Genomic DNA, 15,845 nt, shown 5'->3' with positions numbered 1-15,845 from the left:
CCAGTCATCATCCCAATTGTCCACTTATTTTTTCATTCTTAGCTCTTTATTTATATAATCATATATGACTCTATATCCAGTTCAAGTAGGTAATCGTGTTTCTAATTTTATTGGCTACCTTTGCGTAGTATTAAATTATGTAAGTATACTTGGTTACGACATTAGGGAAAATAACGACAGGATAAATTCGTTTATAATTTGTTTGTATTAACTTTCTTCCATCGTTGGTCAATAAAACAATAGCGAAGCGTGTCAAAACAGAAAACAAGTCCGGCTCATCAATCCAATCGTCTAATAGCTATCAACGGCTAGCGGAACAATGTATAACTTGTGGCCAGTCCCACAATTGTCTATATCATTAAATTAAAAGCTTTCGTGTTTGAGGGCCATTAGTAATATTCGCGGCACCTAAAGCCCGCTGGTACAAGGGCACGGTTGGCTAAACAGTTAACTAATTTATTATCCATAAATTTCCGATCAAGAATTTGATAAGACACGTCCTCAGGGTTTTACGAGTTCGGCCTGCGCTTAATCGGGTTGTAGATTGAAAATGGTTGAATTTAGGTATTTGTGTTGAGTTCGGGTGCCTAACCGTTAGTTCTAGCTGATTGCTTTACATCGCAAATCAATTCAGTCTCGCCAGTTGGTTAGAAATTGTTATCATGAATGGTCTCTCAATGTATTCAAATCATTAGGTAAGATTAAAGGACTTGTATGTAAAACCCAGTGAATATGTTAGGGGATTTGAAAATAAACACATGTTACGGATTGCAGTCTCATTTTTATTTAATGGTTTTGTATTTATTAAACTAAGATAGTTACACCAAAACACACATTGCGTAACAAATTGGACTGGAAGATATGTAATAACCAGTGACAATACTGTACCTATAAGTAGGTTATTGCTGATAACCCTTACTCGCATGCATTCGGATACATATTACATTAACATTAAAAGTTTTGTCTTTATTAAGTACGTTTAATAAGTACAGTTTATTAAGGAATGCACTGGATAATCACTAAGTCCGAATTAACAGCAATAAGGGTTGTCCTAAATATCATCTAAAAAGTGAATTGTGTTTCGTTCGACCACGAAGCATCTAACACGTAAAACATAACTCTAAATGCCATTTGATATATATATTTTAATATTGTCATTGTTTTACTTTAATTAGTATTAGTATAATACTTTACAAGTAGTTCGCTAGACGAAATGTAGAAAATTGAACTTAGAATTTAGTTCAAGAGCTTAGTTTTGCATTAGCATCGATACAAATGAATCAACCGAATTCAACCTTAGATAGTTGACTCTAGGCTATTTTACCAATTCTCTATTCGTAACATTACGTATGTAGTTATTTTAAAATGTACAGGCTTACAAATAATATTGAAATTCGTTATTTATTTAGTTTGTAACGTAACTAGCCTACAGCCGGCCTTACTTTAAATAGATGAAATGCAGCAAGAGTAACGTTTCTTATAGATAGAAAGATCGATTACATATGCCACGTGACAAATGTCTAAAGCGTTCAACTCAAATTTCACGGCTCTTTGTAGATTAGAACAAGTCACAATTGTAGGTCAAGTGCCTTAAGTTTCCGTGAGGCCTGTGACACTCGTTCCTACAACTCGAAACCCATTAACCCTCGAAGGATTTGCTTCGAACTTACTCGTCTTCAACTTAAGAAATATTCACTCGAATTTCATAATCTACGATAACGGACATTTCGTAACATTTATTAGATATCTCGATTAAAACAGTAAAGCGGCTCGTAAAAAAAGTCTAGTCTATAGTTATTGTTTTCTATGTACATATATTACAAATGTCAGTACTTAGACGAAACATATTGAAATAATCTCAGCGATACAAAAGTAACTTAACTTAGTTGATAAAGTCGGTGTTTAACGCATTGTTAAAGTATATATTTATGTATGAGGAATGTAATGGAATGTATAAAAAAAACTTGCGTTTCAAAACACATATGGCACTGAGAATTCAAATGTAAACAATTTCTGCTAATGAAAAATATTTAACTAAAATCACAATAATCATTGCTGAAGGAATGTAAAAAAACAGAAACTTGAATAAATATAAAGTTGTAGGAAATGTTACACCACACAGTTCACTTGTGAACATTGTAGAGATTGAATCATAACTCAAATAATACTAGTAATAAATATTAATCGAAAAAAATATTAATACAATCTAGAAATATGCATTAAACACTGAGTATATAAAAATCCTAAAACAGCTACTGTACAATTACTATGGCACTGTCATTTATAAATAATTGCTAAATATCAATATGAAACGGATGGAAAATATGAAACTAAAACGATAATCTCATTATCAAATAAAAATATTTGAAAATGTTAGTAAAATATAAATTTAATCATTGCTTATAATTGATACAATCATGCCCTGCCGACATGAGAGCTGAAATATCACCATTAGAGCCAAATCATCATATTTTTCTACATCAATAAAGTTTTAAAAACTTCTTTATAATTCTCACATGATATTTTGCTCTCACTTATCATATAAACTATTCTTAAAAGTAACTGACTAATCTATTATCTAGATTATATATTTCTGCTAATTTTAACAACAAAATATCAAGAGCTTTTTTATTATTTCAGTACTTTCGCGTAATTTATATTTCTCTTCTTTATACCTCTGATGTGTAATCCGAGCACCGATTTAAAAAGATAGTAATTGATATAATTCCTATTCGATCTAACACTATAACATAACGTATTATGGCAACGAACTCTTTTGGTTAAATAGATATGAATACTTTTCATCGAGGCGATATAAAATCTTAATCTCTTTAGAGATATGTTCATGGACTTCAATATGCTGTAAGGTTCTAATACGAACAAAATATCGGAACGGATATGTATCGGTAGGTACATTATTAGACAGGTACTTTAAAACACTATTCAACAGAACACCTACAAAATAATACTTTTTAAAATCTCACAATCGACTTGGCAGGGTTACTTCGTGTCACTCGGTCAGTCGCAGTGTCTGACGGTGGAGGTCGGACGTATGGGAGCGCTGAGATCGATGTGTCGTCCGTTTGCCTTAATACTGGCGACGCAGCCCCGCAGCCCCGTGTACAGAGCGGCCGGCAAACCCAGCGGTAGCGATGGCGAACCCCCTGAGAAAACAATCCTAATTTTAAAACAAGATCTTGCCTATCGACTTCGAATGAACGTAGGAAACTAATCGGATATTCTTCTTCTTCTTCTAATATATAAAATTCCCGTGTCACGATGTTAGTTACGAGTACCGTACTCCTCCGAAACGGTTCGACCGATTCTTATGAAACTTTGTATACATATTGGGTAGGACTAAGAATAGAACAACATCTATTTTTCATAGCCCTGAGTGACAAGGGTTGCCCACGCTAAAATTTATTTTTTGGACGAAATTTCTTGTTTTTACTTTTTTATAATATAGCATTAAAAAATACATCCAACTAGATAATTTATCAGGCAAAACGACGTTTGCTGGGTCAGCTAGTTTTTTTTATAAAAATGTGCAACCCTTACAGTGATTTCAATTTGTTTTCTTATGAAATATTAAGTGTAACTTTGTTATGAATTGTTGTGACAACTTTAGCACGCGAACCGCATATAAAGAAAATTGTACATCGCACCATGCACCAACAATTGCAAATAGAACAATGCTATCACAACTTTATTGTGTTCACACGATACCTGTCTTTCAGTTTATTTTTAAAGAAAAAAACATAAATGCAAACACAATATGGTAATATAAAAGTTAGTCGTATACGTACCAATCCATAACTTGGGGTTAGATTTCGAGGGTACTAATAGAGACTGCGAGTACCCTCTGACAGGCGGCGTATCGTCCACTTGCAGCATCGCCAACCTCTTCCTTCGCCTGACAGTCGCCGTGTGCCAACGACCATCGTCCACCCTCGCCTTCGACTCTACACATTGGAACCAGTCCTCGTGACTCGCCAAGTTCATTTCTTTAATATCAGTGTCTGTATATATAAGCTGGAGTTTCCCCTCACTTAGGCCTAAGCCGACAAAGTCTCTAGGCCTAATACCGATCTTTCGCCTCCACATTAGGAGACCCGAATCGTTAAATGTTCGGAATTTTATTTCGTATCTAATGCCGCGGACGCCGCTGTTCCTAAAATATTATGATTTTGTTACATTTTGACCATTTATGGTTAAACGTAGTTAGCACGTTAGTGAATTAATATAAAACTATTTTCTCCAAATTTCAAACCATTAGTCTACGTAAAAAGAAATATTTTTTAAATGATTATTACAAAAGGTAAAGATGAATTAAAATGAAATAGTTCTCTTTTGCTTTCTCGCGTAAGTTTTTGTTAGTAAATAGCCTCAGACTCCGATAGTTATTTATTATAATTTCGTACCCGCCTACACAAATTAATAATTAGGCTTTACGTAACTTGTCGAACAAATATCCTTTGTTAATAATATTATAATCTATACGACAGTAAATTATGATTTTGAGGAAGGACAAGACGTCAAATTATAATTACTGGGGCGGGCTTTAGTCACTAATTTACTTCCAATGTTGTGGAAACCAGCATAAATTTACTGTAATTTATATTATAATGACAATATTGACTTAGGTGCGTACCTACTTCATTATTGCTTTATAACTAACAGATTTCTTCAGTGTAGACCATCATTTTAAAAAGAAGTCAGCATTATAAGCATTATAAGCATAACTACAAAACCTTTTCAAAGTAATTACAAACTTATCTATAAACGCCTAAAATTCTCACGGCACAAATACCGTGGGAACTTTAGGTGTTTAATGGACCTACCAAATTAATTATCCTACAGTTACACTTATCTTAAGGAGTTCGTTGTATCAACATACCTTGATCCCCTAAATCCCGTTAAAAGCACGTACGGCTTCTATTGTTACCGTAAAATAAACATACAAGATTTTAAGAGGTCCCTGGATTTTCGTAGGCGGGCACTTTAAAGTAGTTTTACATGGACAAGTTAAATTTTATAAAGATGTAAAAGTTTAAAGTTGAGCTTATATTTGTAGGCTTTATAAAACCTATAACAATGTATTTTTCAGTCTAGATTTTGTCATAATTTATGTATGACGAACTTCAAAGATAAAGCGTCTATTGGACTTTCACAACACACAGTAATATAGCATGGCTAGCTTTTAGAGTGAAAATTAATATAACTTTTGAAGATCAACATGTTACCACAGTAGGTATCATATTCCGAACTCATAACCCGAATGTAAGACAGAGACGGGTCCGTGATATTCACTAAAAGTTACAGACCCGGACTAAACTTGGCAACCCTAATTATCCGACTCCATTTACATCTAACACTTCTTTGTAACATAACAAAGAAGTATTAGATGTAAATGGAGTCGGTAAGCCAAAATAAAAATCGATCAAATTACACGATCAACGCTTTTAAATATTTAACAACGACATTCCAATACAAAAGTTTCAACGTTAGGATACAAATACACGAACAACTTAAATAGAGAACTCTAAGTACACAAAGATGCTATCTGGATGTAGTATTTACTATTTACGTTGTTAGGTTAACGTGTTTATGTAAATGCGTAAACTTCGACGTAACTTATTTGACTTGAAGTAAATTTATACATTCGGAGCGGGGCCAAGAAAAGCTCGTTGATGCGCATTACTTCGCCACTTTGCAATAAACTGTACACAAATAAGACAGCGCAGCTCCTAAAAGCCCTTCGAGTAATAATTTTATCGATAAATACGTTGGCCGAAGGAAAATATAAATGTCAGCGTTTATGTTACCCCTCTAAATGTATTAGGTACTTTGGAAATTATAATGAAAATAGATGGCAAACATTTTACGAAAGTAGAGTGACAACTACCATTACGGTTACAAAGTGGGAACATTAGTTTATTTTTTAATGTGATGGCACTGATAGAAAATTATTGAACATTGAACATTTTGTTGGCAGATTAACGTTGTACGGAAATATTTCTAGTTCTGTTTGCGATATAGGAAGAAAGGTATTTTGAGGTGAGCTTTAGATGTAAACGGTCCTAATATGTATTATTAAAACCAAGCCACTATTCAAATTACAATTTAAGTGGAGAAATTTCCACGCTGCTATTAAGTATTCATGTTTATGAAACCACGCGGCTGCCTAATGTCCCCACTTTGACTGAAACTACGACAAAAATAATAGAAACATACTGTTTTACCTAAACTAAGTTGTGATGTATTACGACTAATTAATGTAATTATCTGTTGTTTCCTTCAAGTGTTATCTTACACCATAGTGTCCTTCACCGACGTCTTTGTTAGTATGTAAGCTAAAAAGATAGAAAATTAGTATCAGTTATAATTGACATCACTTAGCATACAAATCGAGGAATATTTTTGATGACGGCATTCGATACACGCGAACATTAAAACAAGACATTATTAGTAGATAGAGTAATAAAACCTAAATACAATATCAAGTGTAAGTAAGTTAGACAAGAAAGTCGAGACGCAGAACCATATTCGTAAACTGGCGAATTTATAACTCTGTAGTGCGCCTCAGTTAAGTTTTGTTCAGAAATACGAACTTTGCACATTAAGATATTTCATACACTTGGTATATTTTATACTCGTAGCGTGTTATTGTTCTCTTACCTGCGACTGCCTCTACTCCTGTACGAGAAGTAATTGTTTCCATCGAACTTGACTGGGGTTCGTTCGTTGAGCATTTCGACGTTGATTTGAACCTCGCAGTTCCTGCCTTGGTATCCGTCTCGACAAATACACTTGTATTCATTGAGTAGAGGTATGCAGGAGCCATTGTTCTTGCAGGGTGTCAATTCTATTTTTAATGTGAAGAAATTAATATTTTTACAATTTGATTACGCATTACAGAAATTAAGTAGGTTATGAGATAAACTTAAACCTTATAGATTTATCAATTCATTAAACAACCTATATTTGTGTTTGCTCACCTTCTCCGCAGGGAGGTCCCGTATATTTAGTAACACCAGTAGTGGCACAAGGCAAGCGATCCTCATCTTGCACTATGGAACACTTAGCCGTGTCAGCCCCATACAGAGACAAAGGATTGCCATTAACAAATACCTGTTGCACTGAACCTATGAAACTGCTGGTCACGCCTGACATCTTGTGCGGACGAATATATGAGCTAGGGAAAGAGGGCAAAGATATTCGAATTGAAATAAAAGTCACAATGACATTGCAAAAATTGAAGTTGGTTGACGGTGGAATACTAAAATAGATAGAAATGAAATTTATCAAAGAAGATAGAGAACATACGGGATCATAATAAAATTTGCAGATGTAGACTTACGGCAATGATCCAATAAAGAGAGGTAATGTGAGTTCCAGATGCGTTAATGGAGGAGCTGAGTTGCCTCTCTGGGTGGGGTGATGGTCTAACTGGAGACTTCCATGACGCCCATATCGAGATACCCGTGCCCTATGCCATCGACCCTTTGTTATTGGCACTGGCGACCTTAAAATTTGTTAAACAATATTTAAAACAAAAAGTCATAAAAGCGTTCTAAACTTAATAACAATTTAAACACAAGATACATTCCTTCCTAAGTTTTAAAGACGGTACTTACGTTATATTAGCAATACCGCTTCCCAAATTGAACCTAAACTGAAGGTGACCATTAACCAGGTTAATCGCTACAAAATCCCCCTTGGCTTTATTAGACTGGCCCGTGTAAAGGAGCATTCCGGAAAATCGGTTCGTTAAAAACCAAATTTCAATGCGGAACGCTTTTCCCAGCCCTTCAAGTGGCGGTAATTCTACGTAGCTCGTCCCATTGAACTGAGGGGACCAGGTCTCTTGTACTACAGTTACATCTGTAAACAAATTGGGAACTTAGCATTTTACTAAAATGATTTCCCTAAAAAGTAATTGTCGGTTGACAGTATTCAACTAACCATTGTTGCAAGTATTTCCATTAGAGCCGATTTCGCCTCCAAACAAACATCGACAGACGTGTCCGCCGTCGGCTCCGATGTCACACAATAGTCCCTCGTCATATCCGCAGGGATTCGACTCGCACGGATCTAATCTCTCGTCACAATTGGCTCCTTGAAATCCGATAGGGCAGCTACAAGTATATTCGGTTGTCGACCCGTCTACTGATTTACACGTAGCGCCATTTTTGCACGGCATGCTCATACATGGGCTAGATTGGCACTCTTGAACATTTTCTATAGCAACGACTAATGAGTCGGGACGACCCAATTTCTTTGTCACTTGATGACGTATTATCCTTAACGATTTGACACAGCCGATAAAGCTGCTGCGCGTTCCGATGTTATCGAAGACTCTGGATGGAGAAATTAATCATGTACTTAATTACTTATTACGAGACAATGAAGCGGTAACCATCTAGAAGGTTAAGAGGTATTTAGCAACATAAAATATTGGATTTATCTACCTAGAGAAGTTTGTAGGTACGCTGCCAATGTAGGCGTCTTCGTTCAGATCTAATGCTTTTAAATGGCCACTGGACTGGCCGACCACATCTTCCATATCGTCAACTGATAAAATCCCGTCTCGATGGTATCGCTTGGCCGACACCTTGTGGTACTCGTTTAGAGTTATCTTTTCTAGTGAAGTAAGTATTAACACTCCGTTTCCAAGATTATACCTGTATCGAGAATGAAAATAAATATAAGCAAAATTCTAAATCCCGTTTTCTTGGATTCAATGATATTTGCATTTTATTACATTTGTTCTGAATGCAAGAAAATATTGCTCACCTAAACTCTAAATATCCGTTGACTAAAGCGAGTGAAACAAAATCACCGGTGCCGTCAGGTTTTTGCTGATTGTACAATATTACGCCGTTCTCGGAAAAGGCTTTAAACTCGATATCGATATTCAACTTGTGGTAAGCTTTCAAGGGTTTCAGCCTTATATAAGACGTGCCGTCGAACGATGGAGTCTCTATGTAGCTTCCCAAAAGTCCGTCCTTTGCGAGAGATTCGCAGTTCAATCCTGTGTAAGGGCCGGCACACAAGCACGTGTAAGTGGATCCAGGCAAATCAATACAAGTGCCGAGGTTGTAACATGGCTCTGACAAACAAGCACTATACTCTTCGGTTGTTTCCTGAGGAACTTGTTCTGTGAAATGAAATAGAAACTATTGTTTTCATGCACATAAACTACTGCATATTGACTAATGCTATAACATAATTTAAAGTTTCGTGATATCTGCTAGTCAGTTAGACAAGGACCTGAGTAGTAACAAAAAATTGACAGTTTACAGGCCTGACTAAGTGATTATATAAAAGTCGATCCTTGACCAAGGACATGATTGCCCTCAAAGGTCAAACTTGTAGAGCGAAACTATTTCTAAACTTTTTCTTATGTGGAGTTCCCAAAGTTTGTTTGAGGATCCGAAGATTATTGAGTTGCAGCCCAAAAGGGCTTTCACAAATTTGTTATTTGCTAAACTTGCAAACATTGTGTTTGCTAAAAGGAATAAAATGAAACACTTCAGGTTTTAGGGAACTGAACGACAAGAAACACACTTTCAATAATCGGCGACTCTGGATTTGTAGGTGGAATGGGTTTACTTTCTTAACCTCATGATGATACGACTAAATAAGATAAGCTTCGAACATGGTTTAAACAGGAAACAAAAATTAAAGTTTAAACAGACATATAAATCTTCAAATGTATGGGTATTTTATATTAACAAGACCTGATTTTCACTTGTCATTTAAATACACGAGATTGCTTCGAGTCTGAGAAATAAAACTTGTTTACACGCCTGTGACCTCACGTGGCATAAAATATCTTCAAAGGTTATAACAACAATAAGTTCTTTAAAACATCAAATAATATGTAATTATGATGTAAAACTTACCAACACACGCTTTCCGATGCATGGTCGGCACGTGTCCAGCGCGACAAACACATGCTGCGCGCGAGCACTCCGCGCCCGGCAGCGCCGCGCAGTCCGCGTCGTCCGCGCACAAGTCGCCCAATAAAGCTCCCACTGACCCAGAACCTACTGTTGCTGTTGTCGCTACGAGAATTTCGAGTTGTTAATTATAGGTATGAAAAAAAAGATAGTGTTGCGGTAGTCAAGCTCTAATACGTCATTAAAAATCGTTAGATCGGCGTGGAATATGTTTTGAGTACTATAATAAACCTTTCAAGAGACTCAAATTATGGCAAGACAAAAAATGATATATCTTTTCAGTTCACCTGAAAATACGGGTGAATTAAAATAGAGCAACAGGACTCACCTTTGAATTTCTGTCCAGATAGAATGCTGTCAAAGTCACTGGGTGTTTCTTTTCTAGTCCAGTCGTATTTATTATAGTATTTATCTGGGTTGAGCAGGTGCCTGGTGGACTTAGAAGCGGCGCCGTCGTCCTGCTGTGTGAACTGTATGGGTGACGAAGGTCGCGGTGGCCCGGCCGTGCCAGCCACTTCCCCCAACTTACATGGCCCAAACGCTTGCACCACGATATCCTCTTGCGTGCGACACGCTTGCAATTTGAGGTGACACTCAGACTCATAAGTTTTCCCGTCGCTACCGCATACCTGTTGGTTTTGGTTAAACTTACTATGTTTCACCGGAAGTTACAAGGTTCTCCGAAGCGAATAAATTGTTCACAACTTTGGAATATACGAGTATAACTTTGAAATTGCAATGAAATGATGTGCTAGAGTAAAGTGTGTGTACTTACCAACATGTTGGTGTCACTATCTGAACAAGGTGCGGCTGCGCACTCGCACAGCGCGCCGCCTGTGCGCTCAGTACAAACAGCACCGAAGTAACAAGACAATTCAGCGCATGAAGATACAACGCCACCCGTTTCAGCTAAAATAATGTTTTGTTATTTATTTAAAACTCTACTTTCTGTAAATAATCTGCATTGTACGTATAGAATATTCTTTGAAACTCATTTTGTTTTACATAAAAAAGAAAGGAAATTAAGTACATGCACATAATCGTACTTAAGTAACTACCTACCTGTAAAAAAGGAAAACGGTTAATACAAAAACATCTTGACAAGGGTCAGGCATGGCATTGTTGTAAGTACCTATGTAATGAGGACCCTAAATCTCAGTGAAGAGTGGGTTGGTGTTTTTTAAAGAAAACGAACGACTTACGGTCAGAGCACCCGTTGGGTCCTAATCTGCGCCTGTGGTCGGCACACACGGTACACTTTTGTCCTTGAACCCCAGTTCGGCAAACACATCGGCCTGTCATTTGTTCGCAATCTTCTCTAACTGACCCAAATGCGGAACAACCACATGCTAAAATAGAAATATATAGAACGTATTGAATTGTTAAAAGTCAAGGTTTGCCATCGGCATCGCAAAGTTTAAGGAAAACTATACGTACGAATGCAGCCTGTATGCCCGGAACCGATCCTCGGTAGCCCCCAATAGCCGGGCTCACAACGGTCGCACTTGAGTCCGCCGACGCCGGGACGACAAACACACTGTCCGTCCTCATCGCATCGATCCGACACTGACCCGAGCCGATTACAACCGCAAGTCGAACTCGTGATTGGGCACCCCTCCTCATTAGGCCCAGTAGCTGCGGTCGAACCGTCCGAACAACACCCGTAGGACGTTTCCGAACAATGAGATATCTTCTTTTCTTCAGATTGTCTCGAATCGTCTGCATAATGTTTTATTGAATTTATTACTCAAGTTTCATTTTCATGTGATACACACAAGTGAGTAAAATACCCTACTTTAAAAGATGGAGACAAAAGACCCAAAGCGGCGACGGCTAGCGTGATTGTATCCAATTTAGTGCTGGTGCCGTGTACCGTTAGCTTCACTCTGATAAATCACCAGTTTGGCGTTATATTTAAATTTGTAAAAGTAATGTTTTCTCGTTGAAAAACATGTTTTTTTTTTTCATTATCGCTTAGTATTGAAAACATAAATATTTAGATATTAAATAATATTGCAGTACGATAGTAACCGCTAAATGTTGCATTTGTAACAATGCAAATTACACTCATCGAATGTTAAATGTTGGAAAATAAAGTTAGAATGAACAGTGTTTTCAATTAGGATAATGGACACTGAGACTTAATGAGTCTGAATACATTTGGTTTTAATTAAACCAAATAACAATATAAAAGTAATTGCTGCAGTTTCCCGATTTCTATTTCTGTTTTAGTGAACACAATTCGTGAGCACAAGCTTTAATCAGCGCTAATATGGTTTCGCTGCTTCTAAAGTATTTCTATGTGAAAATGTGTTTACTCACTTTTCGGGCAGCACCTAGCCGCGGTCAGTGTGATATGACAGTAGCTGCCAACAGGGCAATCCTGTCGGTGTGGGCCGTTACCACAGTCTATTTCGAGGCCAGTTGTATGATCGACCATCGCTTTGTTATTACCGCAGGGTCTTACTTCCATACCTGTGGTTAACAACAATTTATTGCCAAAACTATTTTGATTTTACTCCAATATATTTTAAAAATAAAATAGAAATTTTGCAGGATTGGTTAGAATTAGTATAGTTAGTAAGCGCTTAACGAACCTTTGCATAGATCCAACGGCCGAAGTCTTAGTTCAAGTTGTTTTTGGCAACCTTCTTTGCGCATAGCGCACAGACTAGTGTAGAGTCTGAAGTCGGACGCACACACGGGGAAATATTCGTTATCATGTGTGCATTCAAAAAGGCAGGAACAGCGGGGATATCCGTCGGAGCCAATTTCGCAGCTGGCCCCAAAGTCGCAGCGGATATCGCGACAAGCGGACGAGTTGGCCGAGCCGTCCTGGTCGGTCGCACTCCAAGCGTCCGTAGAACCGTCTTCGGCCTCCGTCGTGGTCATCGCGGTCGTTGCTACCCACCCCACCAAATATTTGCATGTTAGTCAAGCGATAAAGCGGAAAGTTAGTTAATTGATCGACGATGGGTCGTTTTATTGAAATTACTGCTAACAACTGGGTTGATGTCGGTCGGGTTGTTAACATTTTCAGTTTGTTTAATTTTTATGGTAACTTTTTTGTTTTAATAATACCTTAGTACCTTTCTACCATTTTATTAGATTTAGTAGTAGTTAGTAAGGTTAAAGATCATTAAATACACAATTGATACGTACTCATAGCAATTGGTGGTACAACAGCTAGTCTGTCCTTGCAGTCTCCGTAGAAGATGACGTGTAGTGTTGCTGGAGGTGGCAGTCTACAAGCTGCTTTCTGTAGTTCACACTCATTGGGATAAGTCTGCATCGTGCTGCCGCAGACCGGTTCTCGGGCGGCGCCAGTGCAGTCAGTAGGACATATGCACTCACCAGCTGAGCAATGTGCTCCAAATGCACATTGTACCCCTTCGCATAGTGCTGTTAATAACATTTTCTTTAAATTTACTTTTCATAAAAATACAATTTAAAAAATTCGAAAATACTTTTCTTGTATTGCAATCATTTTTTCACCAAGTAAAAAGTTGAGAGTTTTGGGTGAAAGGTTTTTATTATAGAAAACGCCAGCAAAGTTTAAGAAAACTATATCAGGTTTCCAAATGTCGGTACAAACGTGTGCCGAGGTCATAAATAATACTGCAAGCACGAGTTTTATTTTGTCTGCCTTGGCAAGGTTACGACTTTGTAAGCACCCCGGCTGAAGTTTTCCAAGAAACGAATGGCTGCACAGATAATGTCATTACGGGGGACAATTGTGTGCTTCCTATCGTACTTTCTCATTCTGCCTCTAAGGAAAATTAGGCTTCCTCGTTCCCTCATTGAGGGATGAGGGTAGACACCCGTGCAAATTTAATAACAATTGTTTACCACTTCTCCGCAAAATGAAAGTCTTGTGAAAGCGGTCGATTAATACCGGACGGAAAATGTAAGGAGCTGTTTTGTTATAAAATTTTAAAGTAAGAACACTGTAGACACAACAATAACTGCGGCCGAAATTGGTTGGAACTAAGTTTGGTAATCTTTAACAAGAACCCTCAAATTAATGGATTGCTTAATAGGTACATGTAATATTAAAAGCCCTATTTATTATACATAATCTTTTATTTTATAACTGGTTGAGTTTAGGGACCCTCATTATACTTTCTAAAACTTTTGAATCAAAATATTTATAAGTAGATACCCAACTAAGCATTTAATTTGTAGAGTGTAGAGGACCATAGTGTGCTTTAAGTTTTAACATTGTATTTCTAGATATTAAGCAAGTAGCTACGCTCCTGTTATTTGTTTTCGAAAATAGAAAAAATAATAATCAATGAAATTTCTTAAAGATTGATATATTGCAAATTATTGCTATTTTGGTAGTTGATGTAAAATAACTTTATCAGTAAAGTTATTTAATAAGTGATGCACATCACAATCCTTGACAAAGGCATTATTTAATATCACTCTATTTCGGGTACCTACTCCCTTCATGGAGAGACTTTAATCCGGTATCGATCTCAATTCCCCCAGCGTTATACCGAAGCCTATTGCAGGTTCATAAGACAGACTCATTTATTACAATAAAACTCTGTACTTTCTCGTAGAGGTAAGATAAGGCAGTTTGCCTTTAGTAGAAACGTTCAGCAAGAAAAATAATAACAAGGATTTGTGTACAAAAAAAATCTATTAAATGATTCTAGACTAAAGTATTTCTACCACTATTCGATCACGCTACGCTATGAAGACGCTTAAATCTTTTTGTAGCGTGTAATTGTGTGAAAGTATTTCGATTATGATCGTCATCAGACTTTGGTTCCTAACTATACAACACGCTCACATGAAATATTCCTCGTGTTATTTTACCCGTTTGCGTATCTATCCTTTTAAAAATGGTACGTTTTTATAAAACCCGTCTGAGACAATGTTTTTTTAGTAAAAATTAATCGCCGTTTGCTGCGGTAACTAACAAAGTTGAAACAGGGATGCTGCCATCAATCTTCTAACCTCACCTTTATATCTACAACTTTCTAACAAACAAGTGATTAATTAAAATTTCTGAACTCTCGCTCCACATATGAACATAAAAGCATTGTACCTTTGACCTTATTCATGCTTGGTTTTCTATTTGTGTATTTTAATCCGAAAACCTGTAGTTTAATGCACATGGTGTATTATTTGGTGGGCTTCTGTAGCCTTTTGTTGGTTTTTCGGTTAAATGATGGTCAAATCTAAATTTGCTACTTCTAACTATAATACATAAACGCTAGGTACATCAATGAATCTCTCTAAAAGAAAACGTCTTGTCGGTGATCAGTCCAAAGAAGGAACGACTGTCAGAGAGCAGTTACAGAATGGTCGGAAACACTTCTAAGACATTTTGGATATTGAAAAAAATCTCAGGGACGTAATCCTTTGCATGTTAAGTGATTAACATGTTTAGTTGTTACGGTAAGTTCACAAATACGTTATAGGCATATTGTGCATACGTTTAAAGGTCTATTAATACGGTCTCAGACAATTGCGGCTAACACACATTGATGTTATCTCAACAAAACTTTCCACTAACACTTTCAGCTTTTCGTTTTAATCAGAATATTGATATAATAGCTGAAACTATCAACATCAATTTAACAATTTAAAGTGAAAACTTCGAATAATCCACTAGCGATAAAGCACGAAGTTGGTTATGGTTTACTTTACGTAATTTTATGTTAAAAGCTTTTAGTAGCTAATAGTGTAATCGTCTGGCTAATAACGTAACATGGAGAGAACTACTGAAATTAAAACTCGAGTTTGATGCTTCCACCAATGTTATTAAAGTTATTTTCACTATGTTATTTATTAAACCGGTCAAGTGTAAGTCGGACTCAATACACTGAGGCTTTTGTAACTACAGGCGAAAGTATAAAAAATTGG

The 15,845-nt window shown here is 36.8% G+C and overlaps 1 protein-coding gene across 1 annotated transcript in view; it reads right to left on the bottom strand.

The window, feature by feature from the left end:
- Window positions 1–761: 761 nt before the first annotated feature.
- Window positions 762–15,845, bottom strand: part of LOC113496930 (agrin-like) — a 50,423-nt gene continuing 35,339 nt past the window's right edge. Inside the window, exons 11-27 of the mRNA XM_026876329.1 lie at window positions 13,128–13,367; window positions 12,563–12,868; window positions 12,288–12,440; window positions 11,403–11,684; window positions 11,168–11,314; window positions 10,741–10,874; window positions 10,294–10,594; window positions 9,909–10,070; window positions 8,797–9,160; window positions 8,472–8,684; window positions 7,966–8,360; window positions 7,638–7,884; window positions 7,361–7,525; window positions 6,999–7,195; window positions 6,679–6,865; window positions 3,807–4,171; window positions 762–3,164 (exon numbers count right to left, since the gene is read on the bottom strand). Coding sequence (XP_026732130.1) covers window positions 3,019–3,164; window positions 3,807–4,171; window positions 6,679–6,865; window positions 6,999–7,195; window positions 7,361–7,525; window positions 7,638–7,884; window positions 7,966–8,360; window positions 8,472–8,684; window positions 8,797–9,160; window positions 9,909–10,070; window positions 10,294–10,594; window positions 10,741–10,874; window positions 11,168–11,314; window positions 11,403–11,684; window positions 12,288–12,440; window positions 12,563–12,868; window positions 13,128–13,367 — 4,004 coding nt within the window. The 3' untranslated portion in view covers window positions 762–3,018. The remainder of the gene's footprint in view (window positions 3,165–3,806; window positions 4,172–6,678; window positions 6,866–6,998; window positions 7,196–7,360; window positions 7,526–7,637; window positions 7,885–7,965; window positions 8,361–8,471; window positions 8,685–8,796; window positions 9,161–9,908; window positions 10,071–10,293; window positions 10,595–10,740; window positions 10,875–11,167; window positions 11,315–11,402; window positions 11,685–12,287; window positions 12,441–12,562; window positions 12,869–13,127; window positions 13,368–15,845) is intronic.

The sequence above is a fragment of the Trichoplusia ni genome, chromosome 8 (genome assembly GCF_003590095.1).
Source record: "Trichoplusia ni isolate ovarian cell line Hi5 chromosome 8, tn1, whole genome shotgun sequence".
NCBI lineage: Eukaryota > Metazoa > Arthropoda > Insecta > Lepidoptera > Noctuidae > Trichoplusia > Trichoplusia ni.
This window is presented reverse-complemented; position numbering and strand designations above follow the sequence as displayed.